General features: G+C 38.8%; 2 protein-coding genes across 14 annotated transcripts; both read left to right on the plus strand.

The window, feature by feature from the left end:
• The first annotated feature begins 704 nt into the window (after window positions 1-704).
• Window positions 705-3,810, plus strand: LOC124430342 (protein downstream neighbor of son homolog). Its single transcript, XM_046976743.1, has 7 exons — window positions 705-854; window positions 1,028-1,661; window positions 1,813-2,141; window positions 2,230-2,420; window positions 2,483-2,686; window positions 2,757-2,943; window positions 3,020-3,810. Exons 2-7 carry the CDS (start codon window positions 1,054-1,056, stop codon window positions 3,193-3,195), a joined length of 1,695 nt encoding a protein of 564 aa, XP_046832699.1. The 5' UTR covers window positions 705-854; window positions 1,028-1,053; the 3' UTR covers window positions 3,196-3,810.
• Window positions 3,811-5,133: 1,323 nt separating this feature from the next.
• LOC124430341 (zinc finger and BTB domain-containing protein 14-like) lies at window positions 5,134-14,541 on the plus strand. 13 transcript variants are annotated; one of them, XM_046976735.1, is made up of 8 exons: window positions 5,927-6,695; window positions 6,798-6,864; window positions 8,854-9,517; window positions 10,238-10,478; window positions 11,255-11,646; window positions 11,727-11,987; window positions 12,067-12,456; window positions 12,549-14,541. In XM_046976735.1, exons 3-8 carry the CDS (start codon window positions 9,464-9,466, stop codon window positions 12,864-12,866), a joined length of 1,656 nt encoding a protein of 551 aa, XP_046832691.1. In that variant the 5' UTR covers window positions 5,927-6,695; window positions 6,798-6,864; window positions 8,854-9,463; the 3' UTR covers window positions 12,867-14,541. The 13 variants fall into 13 exon arrangements, with proteins under 13 accessions (XP_046832685.1, XP_046832697.1, XP_046832691.1 ...); XM_046976736.1 differs by having other exon boundaries at window positions 9,102-9,517; XM_046976731.1 differs by having other exon boundaries at window positions 5,927-6,969.
• The last annotated feature ends 173 nt before the right edge of the window (window positions 14,542-14,714 follow it).

Here is a 14,714-nt window from a genome sequence, read left to right on the forward strand (position 1 = left end):
CGTCCTTTGAATTAACTCTTTGATAGAATTTTCAACTATTCGACATTGCTTAACGTGAGTCGAGTAAGTGCTCGGAGCGAATATTTTATAATTCGGTACTCGTCCACGATAATTCTCATACAATTAGCGAAGATTCGACGTACCATCGAACATTTTGCTTTAATGAAAAGTACCTAAAAGCGTTTTTAACTCGGCCAATCAAAATTTCCAGTGATAAATGACATATTATTTGCTCATTACTCAAAGTAATTCCATTTGTGAATATAAAGATTTTTCCTATCCGTTTCGTTCATCCATCTATCGTACACATAATCGTACAATCGCATAAATTTCTTCTCATAATCGAAGCAATGCCAAATCTTAATATGTGACTCCTAAAAAGGTTCATTGCAAAATTTGAATTATAAAAATCGAACGTTTCCTTTTCTTTTTTTTCGAATGCAATAATAATAATAAATAAAGTACAAAGTTCATTTTTGTTGGTTGTCGTCGGATTTTCCCTAATTAATTGAATTCATTATTTATCGTATCGTTCTATTCGATTTTTAATAGATGCGTACGTTTATACATATGTTATTTTTGCTTCGTCTCATATTATATTTATACGATAGATAATTGAATGAACGCGCGCGATTAGTATCGATTTTTCTCTTTCGATACGCCTAAGATGGCGCTACGAACGTATCGCGAAGTCTTTGACATCCATTGCGCATGCTTCTCACAAGACAAACAACATGTCCGCGGTATCAGCTGTCCGTGGGGTCTTTATTTGGCGTCTGGAATATACGTAGTAATATTTTAAAAGAGAATTTAGAAGTAATTATTATCCTATCGACGAATCTTTTAATTAATTGGTACGTAATAATAATAATAATAATAATATAATAATATCTTCACTATTCCATGTACGTGTATATGTTTTCTGTATAACTTAACCTCATAATCTAAACATTCGATTTCAAATTTCATTCGTAATTTATCTTCGCGATAAAAATCGTATGTAACAAGTATTTTCTTTGTATAATAGCATGAGACAGATAGCTAAACTTATCAATGGAGAACGTGGAAAGTCCAAACCCGTTAGAATGGAAGCTGCCCGATCAAGTGATGCAGTTGCATCGATTACAAATGAAAAAGCGTGCTTTGCAAGCACGTATGAATAGAATACGTAATATCGATAAAGGATCATCGCCCTTGAATAATTCCTCTAATAATTGTAATTTTAATTTGAAACAAGAAACATCCCAAAAACGTAAGAATCCTTTTGTAAAAGACGATTTGGCGGACAAAGGGCGAAAGGATATGACACTGACGGATCTAGAAAATAGCAATGACAATACCTTGTTTGAGTTATTAAATATTAGCGTTAAGAGACAAAAAACAGTTGAGAATACCACGCCAGCTAATCCTTTGAGTTTTACCAGCGTTCTAGCTCAGCTAGAAAATAATGCGTGCGTACCAGAAGTAGAAGTTCCAAAAGGTGAAAAGTATGTACCGATTGATTGGACGTTAAAAACTAAAATGAGATTTATGTCTTCGAAGCCGTTCCCATGGAACAGTAAATTGAAAACGAGCGAAGAAGCTTCTGGTACTACGAGTTTTGTAAGGTGTCTAGATATCGGACAAAAGGAAACTACTTTGGACACTAGTCCAAATGCAAGGTAAGCTTTTTCTTTTTTGTTTTTTCTTTTTTGTTTTTTCTTTTTTGTTTTTTGTTTTTTTTTTTTTTTTTTCTTTTTTTTTTTCTTTTATGAGAGCTTTACGTTCAATTTTTTCTTCTTGTACTATTCAATTTTGCAATGTTTCTATTAGATTTCACCAATGTTGCTTGGTATGGCAACATCCATCATTACCGTGGTTAGAGTTATTCCCTCGCTCTGCTGGCAAAGTGAGTGCAAGTCTAGGAAGCAATTCTGCGGTAGCAAACAATCAACTAATAAGAGATGCTTTGTACAGAGAATGGTGCGATAGTTTCAGATCACTTTTTCATTTGTTGCGTGCACGGCAGTGTCCTTATTTTTATGTCTGTACGAATAATTTCACCGTACTTTTCCGTGCTGCTGGAATATGCGGTCTATCCGAAATGCATGCCTTGTTAACGCCTACAACGCGTGGTTTTCGACAAGCTTTGAAACAAGAAGGTATACAAACTTATAGACATAATTTACATTTCAACCTAATGGAATCGTTCACGCGCGATATATGTTTGGTTTTTTTTTTGTTTTTTAGAGATCGAGTATACTATGCCATTAAAGAAAGAACATAAAAGGCCATCGGATCCGACCGATTCTGGATGTGAAACTTTGGATTCTAGTTCTTCAGCTTTGATCATTAATGACGAAGAAGACGAAGCGCAAGATAAATGGTTGCAAAGCCTTGGCGTAGAAAATTCTGAGATCCGAAAAATTAATAGTTCTCAGGTAGATGCAACATTACGATGTATGTTTGAGTTTCATTTTCTATAACGTGTTCATCGTCATAGGCGAGAATGATTTTAGAGAAGGAAAGCGAAATGGATAGTATGAAACAGTCGCTCGTTTTTGTCAAGGGTGTAGAAGCACAAGCTTTATTCAACTTGTTAATTAATTGTAAGTCAGCCATAACGACAACTGGTGCATTAGCTGGTGTACCACCGACCCTGCTAGCACCCATGGCGTTTCATGGAGCCACTCTAAAACCATTGAAGGTACTAATTACTTTAATCCTTTTCTACATCCTTGAATATGAAATATCATTTTTTTTTTTCCCCCGTAAAGGTTAAAGAAAGCATAGTTAGGGTGGATAAGGACAGATTTCATTCTTTGGAACTGAAAGGTCCTCTTTTACCTCACGTATTACCTTCTCTTTGCGATATGATGAAATCGAGCCAATTAGAGGAGTTTTCTGTTAGTTGTGCTCATTTAACAACGACCACATCGTTTTCAGCTGCAAAACATGGTTTAGGTAAGTAGCTCCGTTATAGATCATTATAAGAAAACAGAAGAAAAAAAAAAAAAAAGAAAAACCCCTCCACTCGTAGAACGAATAGAAACCGAGGATGCAGCAAAGATTCAACGAAATGTATTCGGACAAGAGAACTTGAGCGATTGTGGATTTAATAACATTTTGTTGCGACATTTCTGCAACCCAGATCCCGCAAAAATCGAAGTCGTAGAAGGGCTTAAGTATTCCAACGGCTTGTACACATTGTCGTAATAGTTACCGACGATGCTCGATAGCGAGAAAAATTCGTCGGAAGAAGGATTTTTTAATGCATTTAGTTATAGCTGTTAATTATACGACAGATTGTTTTAATTACCATTGTGACTTACGGTATCGACAATAATTATTGCGATATCATTTATTTAAAAGACGCTATTATTTCTTACGAGACAATTTACTGATCGTTTTAGATAAATTCGACAATAAGTGCCTTGTAAAATATAAACCATATAAGGTGTCTACGCGAATAATGTTTGTTGACGGTAGTATATCGCTTTTTGGTTAAATTGTAATATTACGGGCCCTAATCAAATACACATATAATAGATATTTTAATTTGAAGTTTTAAGATATTCATTTGCATTTGATATAGGCCTGTACCCTAGTTCGCAGATATCTTATCACGAATGAGTCACGCAACTCAATCGTTCTATTATTATACTTTATTTTAAGTCATTCCAATGCAATTATTTAAAACACTTATTTAGTATTTCATTTAGGCTACGAATACTCGTCTAAAAGAAAAGGAAAAAAAGAAAAAAACAATAAAAGAACCTAGCTGCGTTCGTCAATTAAATGAATAATAAATAAATTATTGTTTTATAGCGACCTCTTTTCTTTTTCCTTTTAATCGCCATTAGCGATTTGAGAAAACGTACTCCCGAGAAACAAAATGCATTAGATATATGATTGAGTCGTTGAAAAAAATGGATGGCCTGTTAACGTCGAATTTTTGAAGACAGAAGTAACCATAGGTGGGGTCCGCAGATTGAACCGCCCCTAAAAATAACAAATCGATATTCCCTCGTTGCCCCCAAACCGGTCGCTCGGTCACCTCGTGCGCGAAAAATCAATTTATCTGTTATACGTACGTAGGAACTTTTTTTTTTACAAGTATGAGCCAAGGATTTCTGCATAAAATTCTCTTTTCTTCCGTCATCGAACGCGTTACGTTAGCCCCACCTCGTTTTTGTCTTTACATTGACCTTAATCAGGAACTCTCGGATAACGAGTCGGCGGTTAAACGAAGGCGAACTTGACGAAATCTTCTCTTTGACTTGGCAATGTTTCGTTATTCGAGATATTTTTACCGTAGAAAGACTTTATCAGTCAATGAATCTCTCGTTACGAGTCTTTCAGTCGAATTTTTTTTTCATTAACGTTCGATCGATTAGGATCCTATTCTTGACTTATTTAGCAATATATCTAGGATCACGTTGAATTTCGAACGCAGCGAAATACAGACGGACGGAGAGAGAGAGAGAGAGAGAGAGAGAGAGAGAGAGAGAGAGAGAGAGAGAGAGGAGAGAGGTGAGAGGCGATCTCGCTCTCTTTCACGATGTGGTGTACGCATAAACGCGGCGAACGATTACGTCAGCGCCCCGTTGCAGTCTCTGCTCATCGTATTGCGACACTCCTCGAACGAACAGCAGTTTCATGTTCCAAGGCCCCTACGTGCTCTTCTCAGAGCTCCTTCTGAAGACGCGAGCAACTTACTGTCTCGTTACGTATATTGCTGCCCCCTTGCTCCTCCGTCATGCTATCTTCTTCTTTGTCGTCCATTTAGAGTAAGGCCACGACGGTTTTGTTTAATTTTTATAAAGAGCCAAGTATCGGTTCTTCGAATTTATCGATGACTAATAGTTATGAATATTGAATAGCGCTCTCATTACTGGCTGACACGTTTTATCGACAAAAGAGTTGCAATCGTAATAAACCATGAGAAAGAATGAAAGAATAAATTTTGGATATTTTAACGTAACGTTTGCTCGAATTACTTCTGAACAGTCGATTCTATTGAATCAACTTTTTTTTCCCCGAAGGAAGAAAACAGAGTACTTTTATGTATGGGGCTTTTTACAAGAATCGAAAACAAAATACTTTCGCTATGCATTCTTCACTTTTCTTTTTATCGTCCATTAGGAGTTGGACTTTCGTCATTTATTAATGTGGAAAGCAAATTTCTTCCTGCTTTTGTCCCAAACGTCTATACGAAATATCTTTCCTCTTTTATGCATTCTACGCGCGTGCTTCAGTCTATTTCGGTTCTCGCTGCGAAGACAACGAAAAGCGGGCACGGCTATCGGATTTTCACGTTCGGTAAGAAAGAGTTTTCTTTTTGATCGATCTCGTGGCATATTTAATATCGCATCAACCTCTAATATATATTAACGTTTCCCCGGTTCATCGAAAATCAATTATTTCGAAAGATCAAGCACGAAGAAGAAGAAGAAGAAATAAAAGAAAGGAAAGGGGAGTTTACTGGTTGGTTCTTCGTGTAGCGTCCAAATCCGAAAATATCCGATCGCGAAGAGGAAAAGTTCGAGGTAGGCGCGCGCCAAGATTGCGAGCTTTGTAAGTTAAGTAGGCGCGTACCATCCTTGTGGGGATTTTGAGTAGAAGAAAAATAGAAAACAGAATAAGAGTATGAAAGAGAGAGAGAGAGAGAGAGAGAGAGAGGAGAGAATATGCCTTTACTTGCGAGCGTCCGATCGGTCGAGGCAACCCTCATGTATATATATATATATATATATATATATATATATATATATATATATATATGTATGTATATATATATATACGGGAGAGTTCAGGGTGGATAAAGCCGCCGGGTACGCGGAGTTGGGGAGTAGAGGGTTTTCCATGGTGGGGAGGTGGCCAAAAGAGGGGAAACTGGAATACGCGCGGGGAGATAGAAAGAGCGAGCGAGTTGTTCGACGAGGAGACGAAGACCAGGCGAAGAGGAGGAGGAGAAGAAGGAGGAGAAGTTGGAAGCGTACGATGTTGCGTGTGCGCGCGCGCACCCACCTCACTCTCTCTCTCTCTCTCTCTCTCTCTCTTTTTCTGTATACACGCGTGTCCCTATCGGGCGTACACTTTACGCGCGCGAGCGCGCGCGCGAGAAAGAGAGAAACTCCGTGTCTCTGTTGCGTAGCATGAGGCTTCTGTACGATATATGCCTACACGTTTACGATTTAGTTTCGTATACGTTTTACCACGGGGGGTTTCAAGAGTAAAGGGAGAAAGAATGACGTTGTTCGTTGACAATGACGACGATGACGACGACGACGATGAAGACGACGACGACGACGACGACAACGGTGACGACGACGACGACGACGACGACGACGACGAGGGCGACGACGACGACGACGACGACGAGGAGGACAACGAGAACGGGGACGGGCACGACCACTGGCACGACACCGCGTGGGGGTTGCACGGAGACCCCCTGGTGGGGCTCGGACTCCCGACCCCACAGTCCCCCGCTGGAAATGATATCAGTCGCGACTCGGTCGAGGGAGCCCCAACAGCACGACTACGCTCGGTGCCCCTCTGACGCGAACCACGAACTTCCTCGCGTACCTCGTCCTCGCTTTTTTTTCAACGCTTTCTCTCTCTTTCTCTCTTTTTCTCATTCTTTATCTTTCTCTTTCATCGTTGAGGTTGCGGGGAACATAAGGGCATAACGGTGCATCATTGTGGTTGATTTAGTGCGTAAAATTAGACTTTCTCTTCGACTTTTGTCATCATCGTTATCATCAACGTCATCTTCATCTTCTCTTCTTCCTCTTCTTCTTCTTCTTCTTCTTCAGTGACCCCGTACGCTTCCTCAATAATACGATCGGAGGAGGCAACATCGAGGACTTTGTAATAACGAAGGTAAGAGAGTTTTGCAAGTTGAAGGTAGCCGTCGTTGGTGTCGGCGACGTCGAGGCGCGGATATTAATAGAGCGCCGACGACGGTGAGGACGGCGACGTAGTTCGGTGAGATGAATCTCGATTCTCTTTTCCCTCTCTCTCTCTCTCTCACTCTCTTTCCTCTCTCTCTCTCTCTCTCTCTCTCTCTCTCTCTCTCTCTCTTTCTCTCTCTATCTATCTATCTATCTCTTTCTCTCTCTCTCTCTCCTCGCTCGTTCGCTGCTTACTCTCTCTGTCTGGCACGCAACGTAGGATGGCATGGCCTCGATCCCTCTGTCGCGCGTACGCGCTGACACTCTTTCGGCTCGTCGTCCTGTCCATGCTCGCTTTATCTGCACGCGGTTAGATCGAAGAATACACGTGATTCTCAAGTACTCGCAGATATTCAGAAATACGGAAAAGGGAGAGAGAGAGAAAAAGAAAAATATAAAAAAGGAAAGAGAGAGAACAAAAGAAATGAAATTATACCAATCGTTTGTTCTTCGCTAGAAAATATGTCTCACCTTTCCTCCATTTTGTTTTTACCATTTTCCTCTTTCCGAAAATAAATACGCGTTCCCCGCAGGATAGCCCCCTTCGACGCTATGCAGTCACTCGTGCTTGTCTATTCTATTTGTTCGCATCGACCCACCACGTATATTATCGGCGGGCGTACGTACGAAGAGAGAAATAGGAGAGAGAGAGAGAGAGAGAGAGCCGTTCGTCGAGCTGTTTCTCCTCTAGCGAATCGAGGAATCGATTTTCGGGCCGAACGCTGTGTATCTTCCGGACCCCCTACGTCAGAGAGTGTCGGCATGAACATACTTCCCCCCCTTCTCTCTCTCTCTCTCTCTCTCTCTCTCTCTCTCGTGACGCAATTCGTGACGCAATATACGAGCCCTTCGTTTTAATCTCTACCATATAATCGTTACAAAATTTCTTGTTATATCGTCAAATAAACTTTTCTTCAAAGTTACAATCTTTTATTTGCCCAATTACGATTCTCTTGGGAAAAGCATTTGCATTATTGTAAATTTGACATATTTTTTCTAAAAGTATCGAGTGTGCATCGTTCAACGATTATATCCTTTTTTTTTTGCCGAGAGTATACGTGTTATCAATGTTTCTTTATTAAAACAATAGACATGCATGTTTTGCTATTTTACTTTTTTTTTTTTTTTGTTCACACGAGACTTTAACCTTCAAACGTTTTTCGTAAGAGTAACGATCGAGCTGAGGTAATCATCTCTGGTGTCCTCTTTCTAAAAACATAGGAAAAAGAAGGAAGTATAAATTCGTAGGAGACGAAGAAGGTAAAGGATGAGGATGAAGAGGAGGAAGAGGCACGTAGCGAGCCCCTTGGAAAGTGCGTGCGTGGGTCCACCAACGAAATTATGGATCGAGGCGAGCCAAGCGTTCGCGTCTGCGCGTTCATACTTATCGCATAACTCTCTCTCTCTCTCTCTAGCCCCTCTGTTCTCTTCTCCCTTTTCTTCTCGCTCACTACCCCTCCCTGTCTCTTCTTTCTCTTTTTCTCTTTGCTTGCACGTTTTATACGCGCTTCTCGTGTCCGTGTGCATGAAAATACGGACGAGTTCACCCTCGGAAACAACCCTGTCTTTTTTTCGATCGTTCATCCCTCCTTTTCTCTTTTTTCACGCGTTATCCTTTGTCGTTTTATCTCGTACGTTGGGAGGTACGAGTTTACGCGACTTTTTCTCGAAATCTCTACTATATCTCCTTGAAATCGCTAGAATGTATACTTTGAGAAGTACCCTTCTCAAAATCCCACAAAATAGTACTCTAGATCTCTTTTGAATAGTTTTATAACGAGTATGGTAATATTTTCTTTATACGAATACATTCAGATAAGAGAATTTTACTGTTTTTCTTTTATATCAATGTTCTTTTGTTCCCATACCATAAGGATTGAAAGCTATTAAACTCTGAATTCGTTAATCTGTTTATTAGATAATGCGATGAATGAATGAATCATCTTTCAAATGAAATGTCTAAAATGGATATACTAAATAAATGAATGCACGATATATAAAATATGACGAGATAACTAAGTTGCTTAATTAGAAAGTGTCTATTCCGGTAACTTATTGATTTTATTTATTCATATAAGTACACATATAGAGAAAGAAACACGATACGAAAGAAATAATTCTCGTAAAACAGAATTCGTTTGTATTCGTTTAATGTTTTCTTCTTAGGCAACAGGACACATCAACCTTTCGTCGTTAGCCTAGTGTTTATAAGATTTGTTATTCACGCTCGCCTACCATCCACGAAGACGACTCAATAGCAGTGTTTACACGATCGTCGCGAGAAGAGGGCACGGTTGTCACGAAAGTATCGTTTGGCTTAGCGAGCCCGTGCAAGAGGATATCTTTCGAGGCTCGTTTATGCAACACGTGTACTATAATATCTATATACTTACATACATATATAGATTCGCGAAAGTATAAACGCGATCTCTAGCAGTTCGAAGGATCGCAGTTTGGAGCTTGATAAAACGGTGATTACGTTTAAAGTGCATGGTCCTTCGCGGTTCAACCTCTCTAAATGTCTCCTCATGGACGAGCTATCCGTGATGCACGAACGATTACGATCTAGTCAGTATTGCATAGTAAGTATCTCTTGCAGTGCATATATACACGATCGGTAGACGAGGATCGGAATGTTTTTTCCGTGTGCAACGCGTCAATTAAAACTGCAACGATGTTAACGTGATGGCCGTTTCGTGGTTGTTTCAATGATGATGTAACTATTATTACAAGAGGCTCTTTGTTATCTCAAACGTATTATATACAGCGTATATACGCTATATATATGTGCATGCGCGCACACACACACACACATGTACATACATACATACATATACATATATATACATACATACATATATATATATATACATCATCTATAGAGATACGCGACACGTGTGCACGCGTCCGTATTTCAGCTCTTGGCATTATTGACAAAGAGCCTCTTTTTCTTTTTTTTATGCATCTCACGAATAATAATCTCTTCTTTAATTCGATCATGTTCAACGAGTCATGATACGTAGATACGTATTAGTAGGTATACGGAAGATTGGAAAACAAGTCGTTGTTCGACGGTGACTTTCCTTCGTATCGTCGATCGATCGAGCGTAAAGATTCCACGTCGTAGAATCATTTTATTTCATCGTAAGCACACCTTATATAATGCGTTTTCCATGCTTACGTAAAAACGAGACATATGACTTTTTATCTTAGAATTAGATATTTTCCTTTTTTTAGCTGCTCTTAAATTATTGAGTTCTAATCGGCCTATGATGACTAATCGAAAATTCTTGACGTTTCAGGGATTACAGTCTGCTAAAATAATGGGCGAGAAAACGTTCAATCTCACTTGGAACAATCACCTTGCAAACTTGTCAGGTTTGTTCGAGGGACTTTACAAAAGTGGCTCCCTCACGGATGCTACCTTAGCTTGTCAGGGTGGCATGCTAAGGGCACATAGGTTGGTTCTAGCAGCATGCAGTCCTTATTTCGAAAGAGTTTTCAAGGAGCATTACGGCGAACAGCCCATACTTATACTCAAAGGCAGGTAACATATATTTACATTTCATTCGTCAATATATACAAATAATATAATATTTTCCTTGATCTCGTTTTTATCAAGTCATACGATTAAAATCTTCTCTCTAACAGATTAGTTTACGACGGCGTCATAATTACTTTCCGCGACGACAAAAATAAATCTCTTTTCTTAAATAGGTAAACGATCGATATTAGTGTTAACAAATTTTATCTCTTTTAATTAATAATACGGTTGATGTTTAATCGACGTTCTCGAGCCTCTAATAAAATCGCTTCTCTTCATTTCGTTAAAGCAGAAGGTCAACGTAAATTCATTATGCAAATGAACTTCATGTCGCCAGGCCTCTGTTATCGTGAGGCACGATAAGCAAAATCTGGACGTATATTATCGCGCGCGCGCGCGAACAATACATAGCATGTGCCGCTTGAATTGAATAATATAGCTTTAGCTACAATTGAACCAGCAGATCTATATATGCAATACTACTATCCTATAACAATCGTTTACTCTACTTTCGTGCTACTCGATTTATCATTGAAATTGGATTTGTATCTACTAAAGGGTTCTTTCCTTATCATCAAGATTCGTTGCTTCTCTAAAAATGAATTATATTTTTTTCATAACTAAGCGAAGATTCAGCGAAAGAGATGATAAACGCGTGAACAAAGTCGATTAATCTTATCTCATTGACCGATGATTTATTATTTATGATTTACATTCGCGTGTCCGACAAGATTTGCCTTAAGGCTTTTAGGTAATTATTGAAATTTATTCGCAGGCGTTGCCGTGGAAGAAATGGAGTGTCTCTTAGACTTTATGTATCGTGGCTCGATCGACGTAACCGAGGAACATTTACCCTCGTTGATAAAGACTGCAACGGACCTGGAGATACGTGGGCTCTCGGGGGATCAGAGAAATCAGGATAACGGTAGAAGCTCCTATAACAGGGTAGACCCGAGAACTCAACGATGTCACATCGAGACGAGGGTTCACACCACCGAGTACATGAAGGAACCTTCGGTCATACCTTTTCTACCGAAGCAATCGTCGGTCGACTCGTTGGAGGATACTATCAAGGTCGAGGAGATCGAAGTCGAGGACGATCCTATGGTAATGGATGGTCACGAGGATTCATTCGACGAACCATTGCGATCATCCGGGACGCAAATCGTACGATCTTTTTCTTTGTTCTCCTCGAAATTCAATATTAATTCAATTGAACATCTAGATTTGTTGTCTTAATTATTTAGAGGCGCATACCACCTCCCATGTACAAACGAGAGACGAGGTTCAAAGGACAAAAGAGAGTGTCGGTAGGTAGAATAACCAGGAACAGCGATCCATTGGATATAAAGCCAAAAGATCGTTCGTCCTTGAGGGAAGACTCGGATAGAGAATGGCCTTACGAAGATTCCGGTAGTGCGATCAAGTCGTTTAACAATGGCTCCGTGGATCCTACGGTACCTGATATTCAGATGAACGATGATCTGAGAGAACAGGAGGAGAACATTGTGGGTAAAACGTCAATATCAATTATAATCCTTCGTTACAATTCGAATCGACGTAATCGTTTTTTCTTTTCTCATAAAGATATCACCAAAGAGTCCGGAAGAGACGTTGAGTATAGGTGTAAAGAGAAAAGCTGAAATGATTGGGAAAAGGGGTGGTGTTAACGAAGGAAGGGGGGAAATGAGGAGCTCGTTAAAGTCAGACAGAGCCCAATATAAACCTTTCTCGTGCGATCTTTGCATTTTGGCATTCACAAGAGCGTCTCACTTGGCCAGACATAGAAGAGTACATACAGGCGAGAGACCGTTCGCGTGTAACATATGTCCGAGAATGTTTGCAAGACAGGACAAGTTGAAACAACATCTCGACTCGCATTTGCAATCTTCCAAGAGAAAGACTAATTTAACCGCGGCGCACACCGTGTCGACTCCAACGGTACCGGTGAAAGGAAAACGTGGAAGACCGAGGAAGGTTTGAACGATGATAACTTCGATAAGATTATCGAAGTAAGGTAATCGTCCTTGTTCACTCGACTCGATTGAAAATCTTTGACGATTTTTCAGGTGAATACGGAACAGTCGGTTATACAAGACTTTTTGAAGTTTGGCGAATTCAGCTCGCTTCTCGACAAGTCTCACTCTAACGATACTTTGAGTAAAAATGATGAAACATCAACGAAAACATCGCCGACGACCATGACGTCGACGACAATGACAACGGCGGAAGGCGAAAAGAGAGTCACCACCAATCGCGAAGAATATTCTAAACAAAGGGACGCGGATAACAATGGCAAAGACAAGGATAAGAGTAAAGACGAGGTTGATTATGGATGCCAGGTCGAGAATAGTCGAGATATGCCACGTATCGATTTTCAGGGATAAGATCATTTTTCAAATTCATACGTGCCGTTGGGATCATTTGGTTGCGCTTATTCGTTTATCTTGTACCTGAGGTATATTACGTACGCTGGCGACTAGGCGACTACGTTGCACTTACGAATTCTCAATAAAAGTAATAAAAAGAACGATGAAATTAACGATCAAGAAGGAGAATCAAACTTCGATAGATCGTAGTATTAATCCACGTTCAAGTGACTGTTTCTTTTAACCGCGATAAGATTACCGGAAGGGAATACTAATCTACGCTGCTGGAGAGATTCGACCAAATTACGTTTATCGACCAAATTAGTGCGGAGATAATTTACTCTGTAAATTCATCCGGTCCCCTTTTCTAAATAAAACGAGACAGGAAATGATTGTTCTGCTATTGGTATCTATTCGAACGAGAAAACGAATGCACTACTGATCGACACGCTATACGTTCATATATACGTAAATCGCAAAATATTCGTTGTGAAATTAGAATTGTAATGCTATTAACAATTATTTAACGACTTAATCGTTGTATCGAACACATACGTGCGGTGTATGCAATACATTTTACAACTAGAAATTGGCTCGATGATAGGATTTTGAGTCAATATGTGCGTACCATACATTAAAAATAATTCCGAATTATTTTGTCATACGATTACGATTACGATAAGTCAAGTACAAATCTCCAAATATTATTGCACCGAAGGCAAAGTGTGCGTGTCTGGCTGGTATATATTGGAAAGGATCTATACCTGAATTGTATATCATTAGACGTATTTTCCATATATGCCATTTCAATTTGTTAGTGCGTAAAAGGAAAACTTGGTTCGTCGAACGAACAAAAGTTCATTGTTTCGTATATCTTCTTGGTGTTTATTGTTTAAACGAATTTAGATTAGATGTTATCGGGTATATTCGGAAAGATACCTCATCGTATTTCGTACGATTCAAACTGATGTGTTTATATATAAATATATATATATATATATATATATATATATATATATATATATATATATACATATACATATACATATATATATATACACACATATATATCTCGAAGGACGTTTTTACTTTGGTCATTATTACATGATATTATATCATACGACGGATAGCCAAGTTAATGCCATAGAATAAAATTATAGGAGTTTTATTTCTTTTGTTTATTATTCATCTATATCAAAACACATATGAAAGGAATGAGCTTCGACGTATTAAAGGAACGAATTACATATACGATATAGAAGATTTTTCAAGATATATTGCAATTCAAATTCTATTCTTGCAGATTACGTGATATAAGATTTTGCAATATTTTAGTCGTATCGTTTTCGTAACATGTGTTCGATTAGACATTGGCAAAAAGAAAGAAAAGAATATCAGTTAGTCCAATAGTTTTGCCTCTTTAATTGATTGTTGTTGTTTGTTAAAGTGCCGTTTCGTTCTAGTTATCAACGATCGCTGATTAACGATCCAATACTTATTATCTCACTTTTTTAGGTTTTTTTTTTTTTTAAATCATGTGCAATTTTTTAAGTGATATACTATAACGTGGCAAGCTACGAATGAACTCTATGTAATTTCGTGGATGCCCATGCGAGTGAACATAAGTGAGTCTCCATATCTTATAAGTGTATTATGTAGTGACATGTAAATAATATATCTTACGACGACATAACTTTCGCTTTATTCGCTTCCTCACATTTTAGCGTTTTTCTTTCTTAAAAATAGATAACAAATCGACATAAATTAGAATGCGACTTTCGACCAAAAAATGATCGAATATCAATAATTCATTCGCCCTCGTTTATACCACACAGCGAATTATAAAGACCATTTAACTTATACAAG

Source organism: Vespa crabro, chromosome 18 (genome assembly GCF_910589235.1).
Source record: "Vespa crabro chromosome 18, iyVesCrab1.2, whole genome shotgun sequence".
Lineage (NCBI taxonomy): Eukaryota > Metazoa > Arthropoda > Insecta > Hymenoptera > Vespidae > Vespa > Vespa crabro.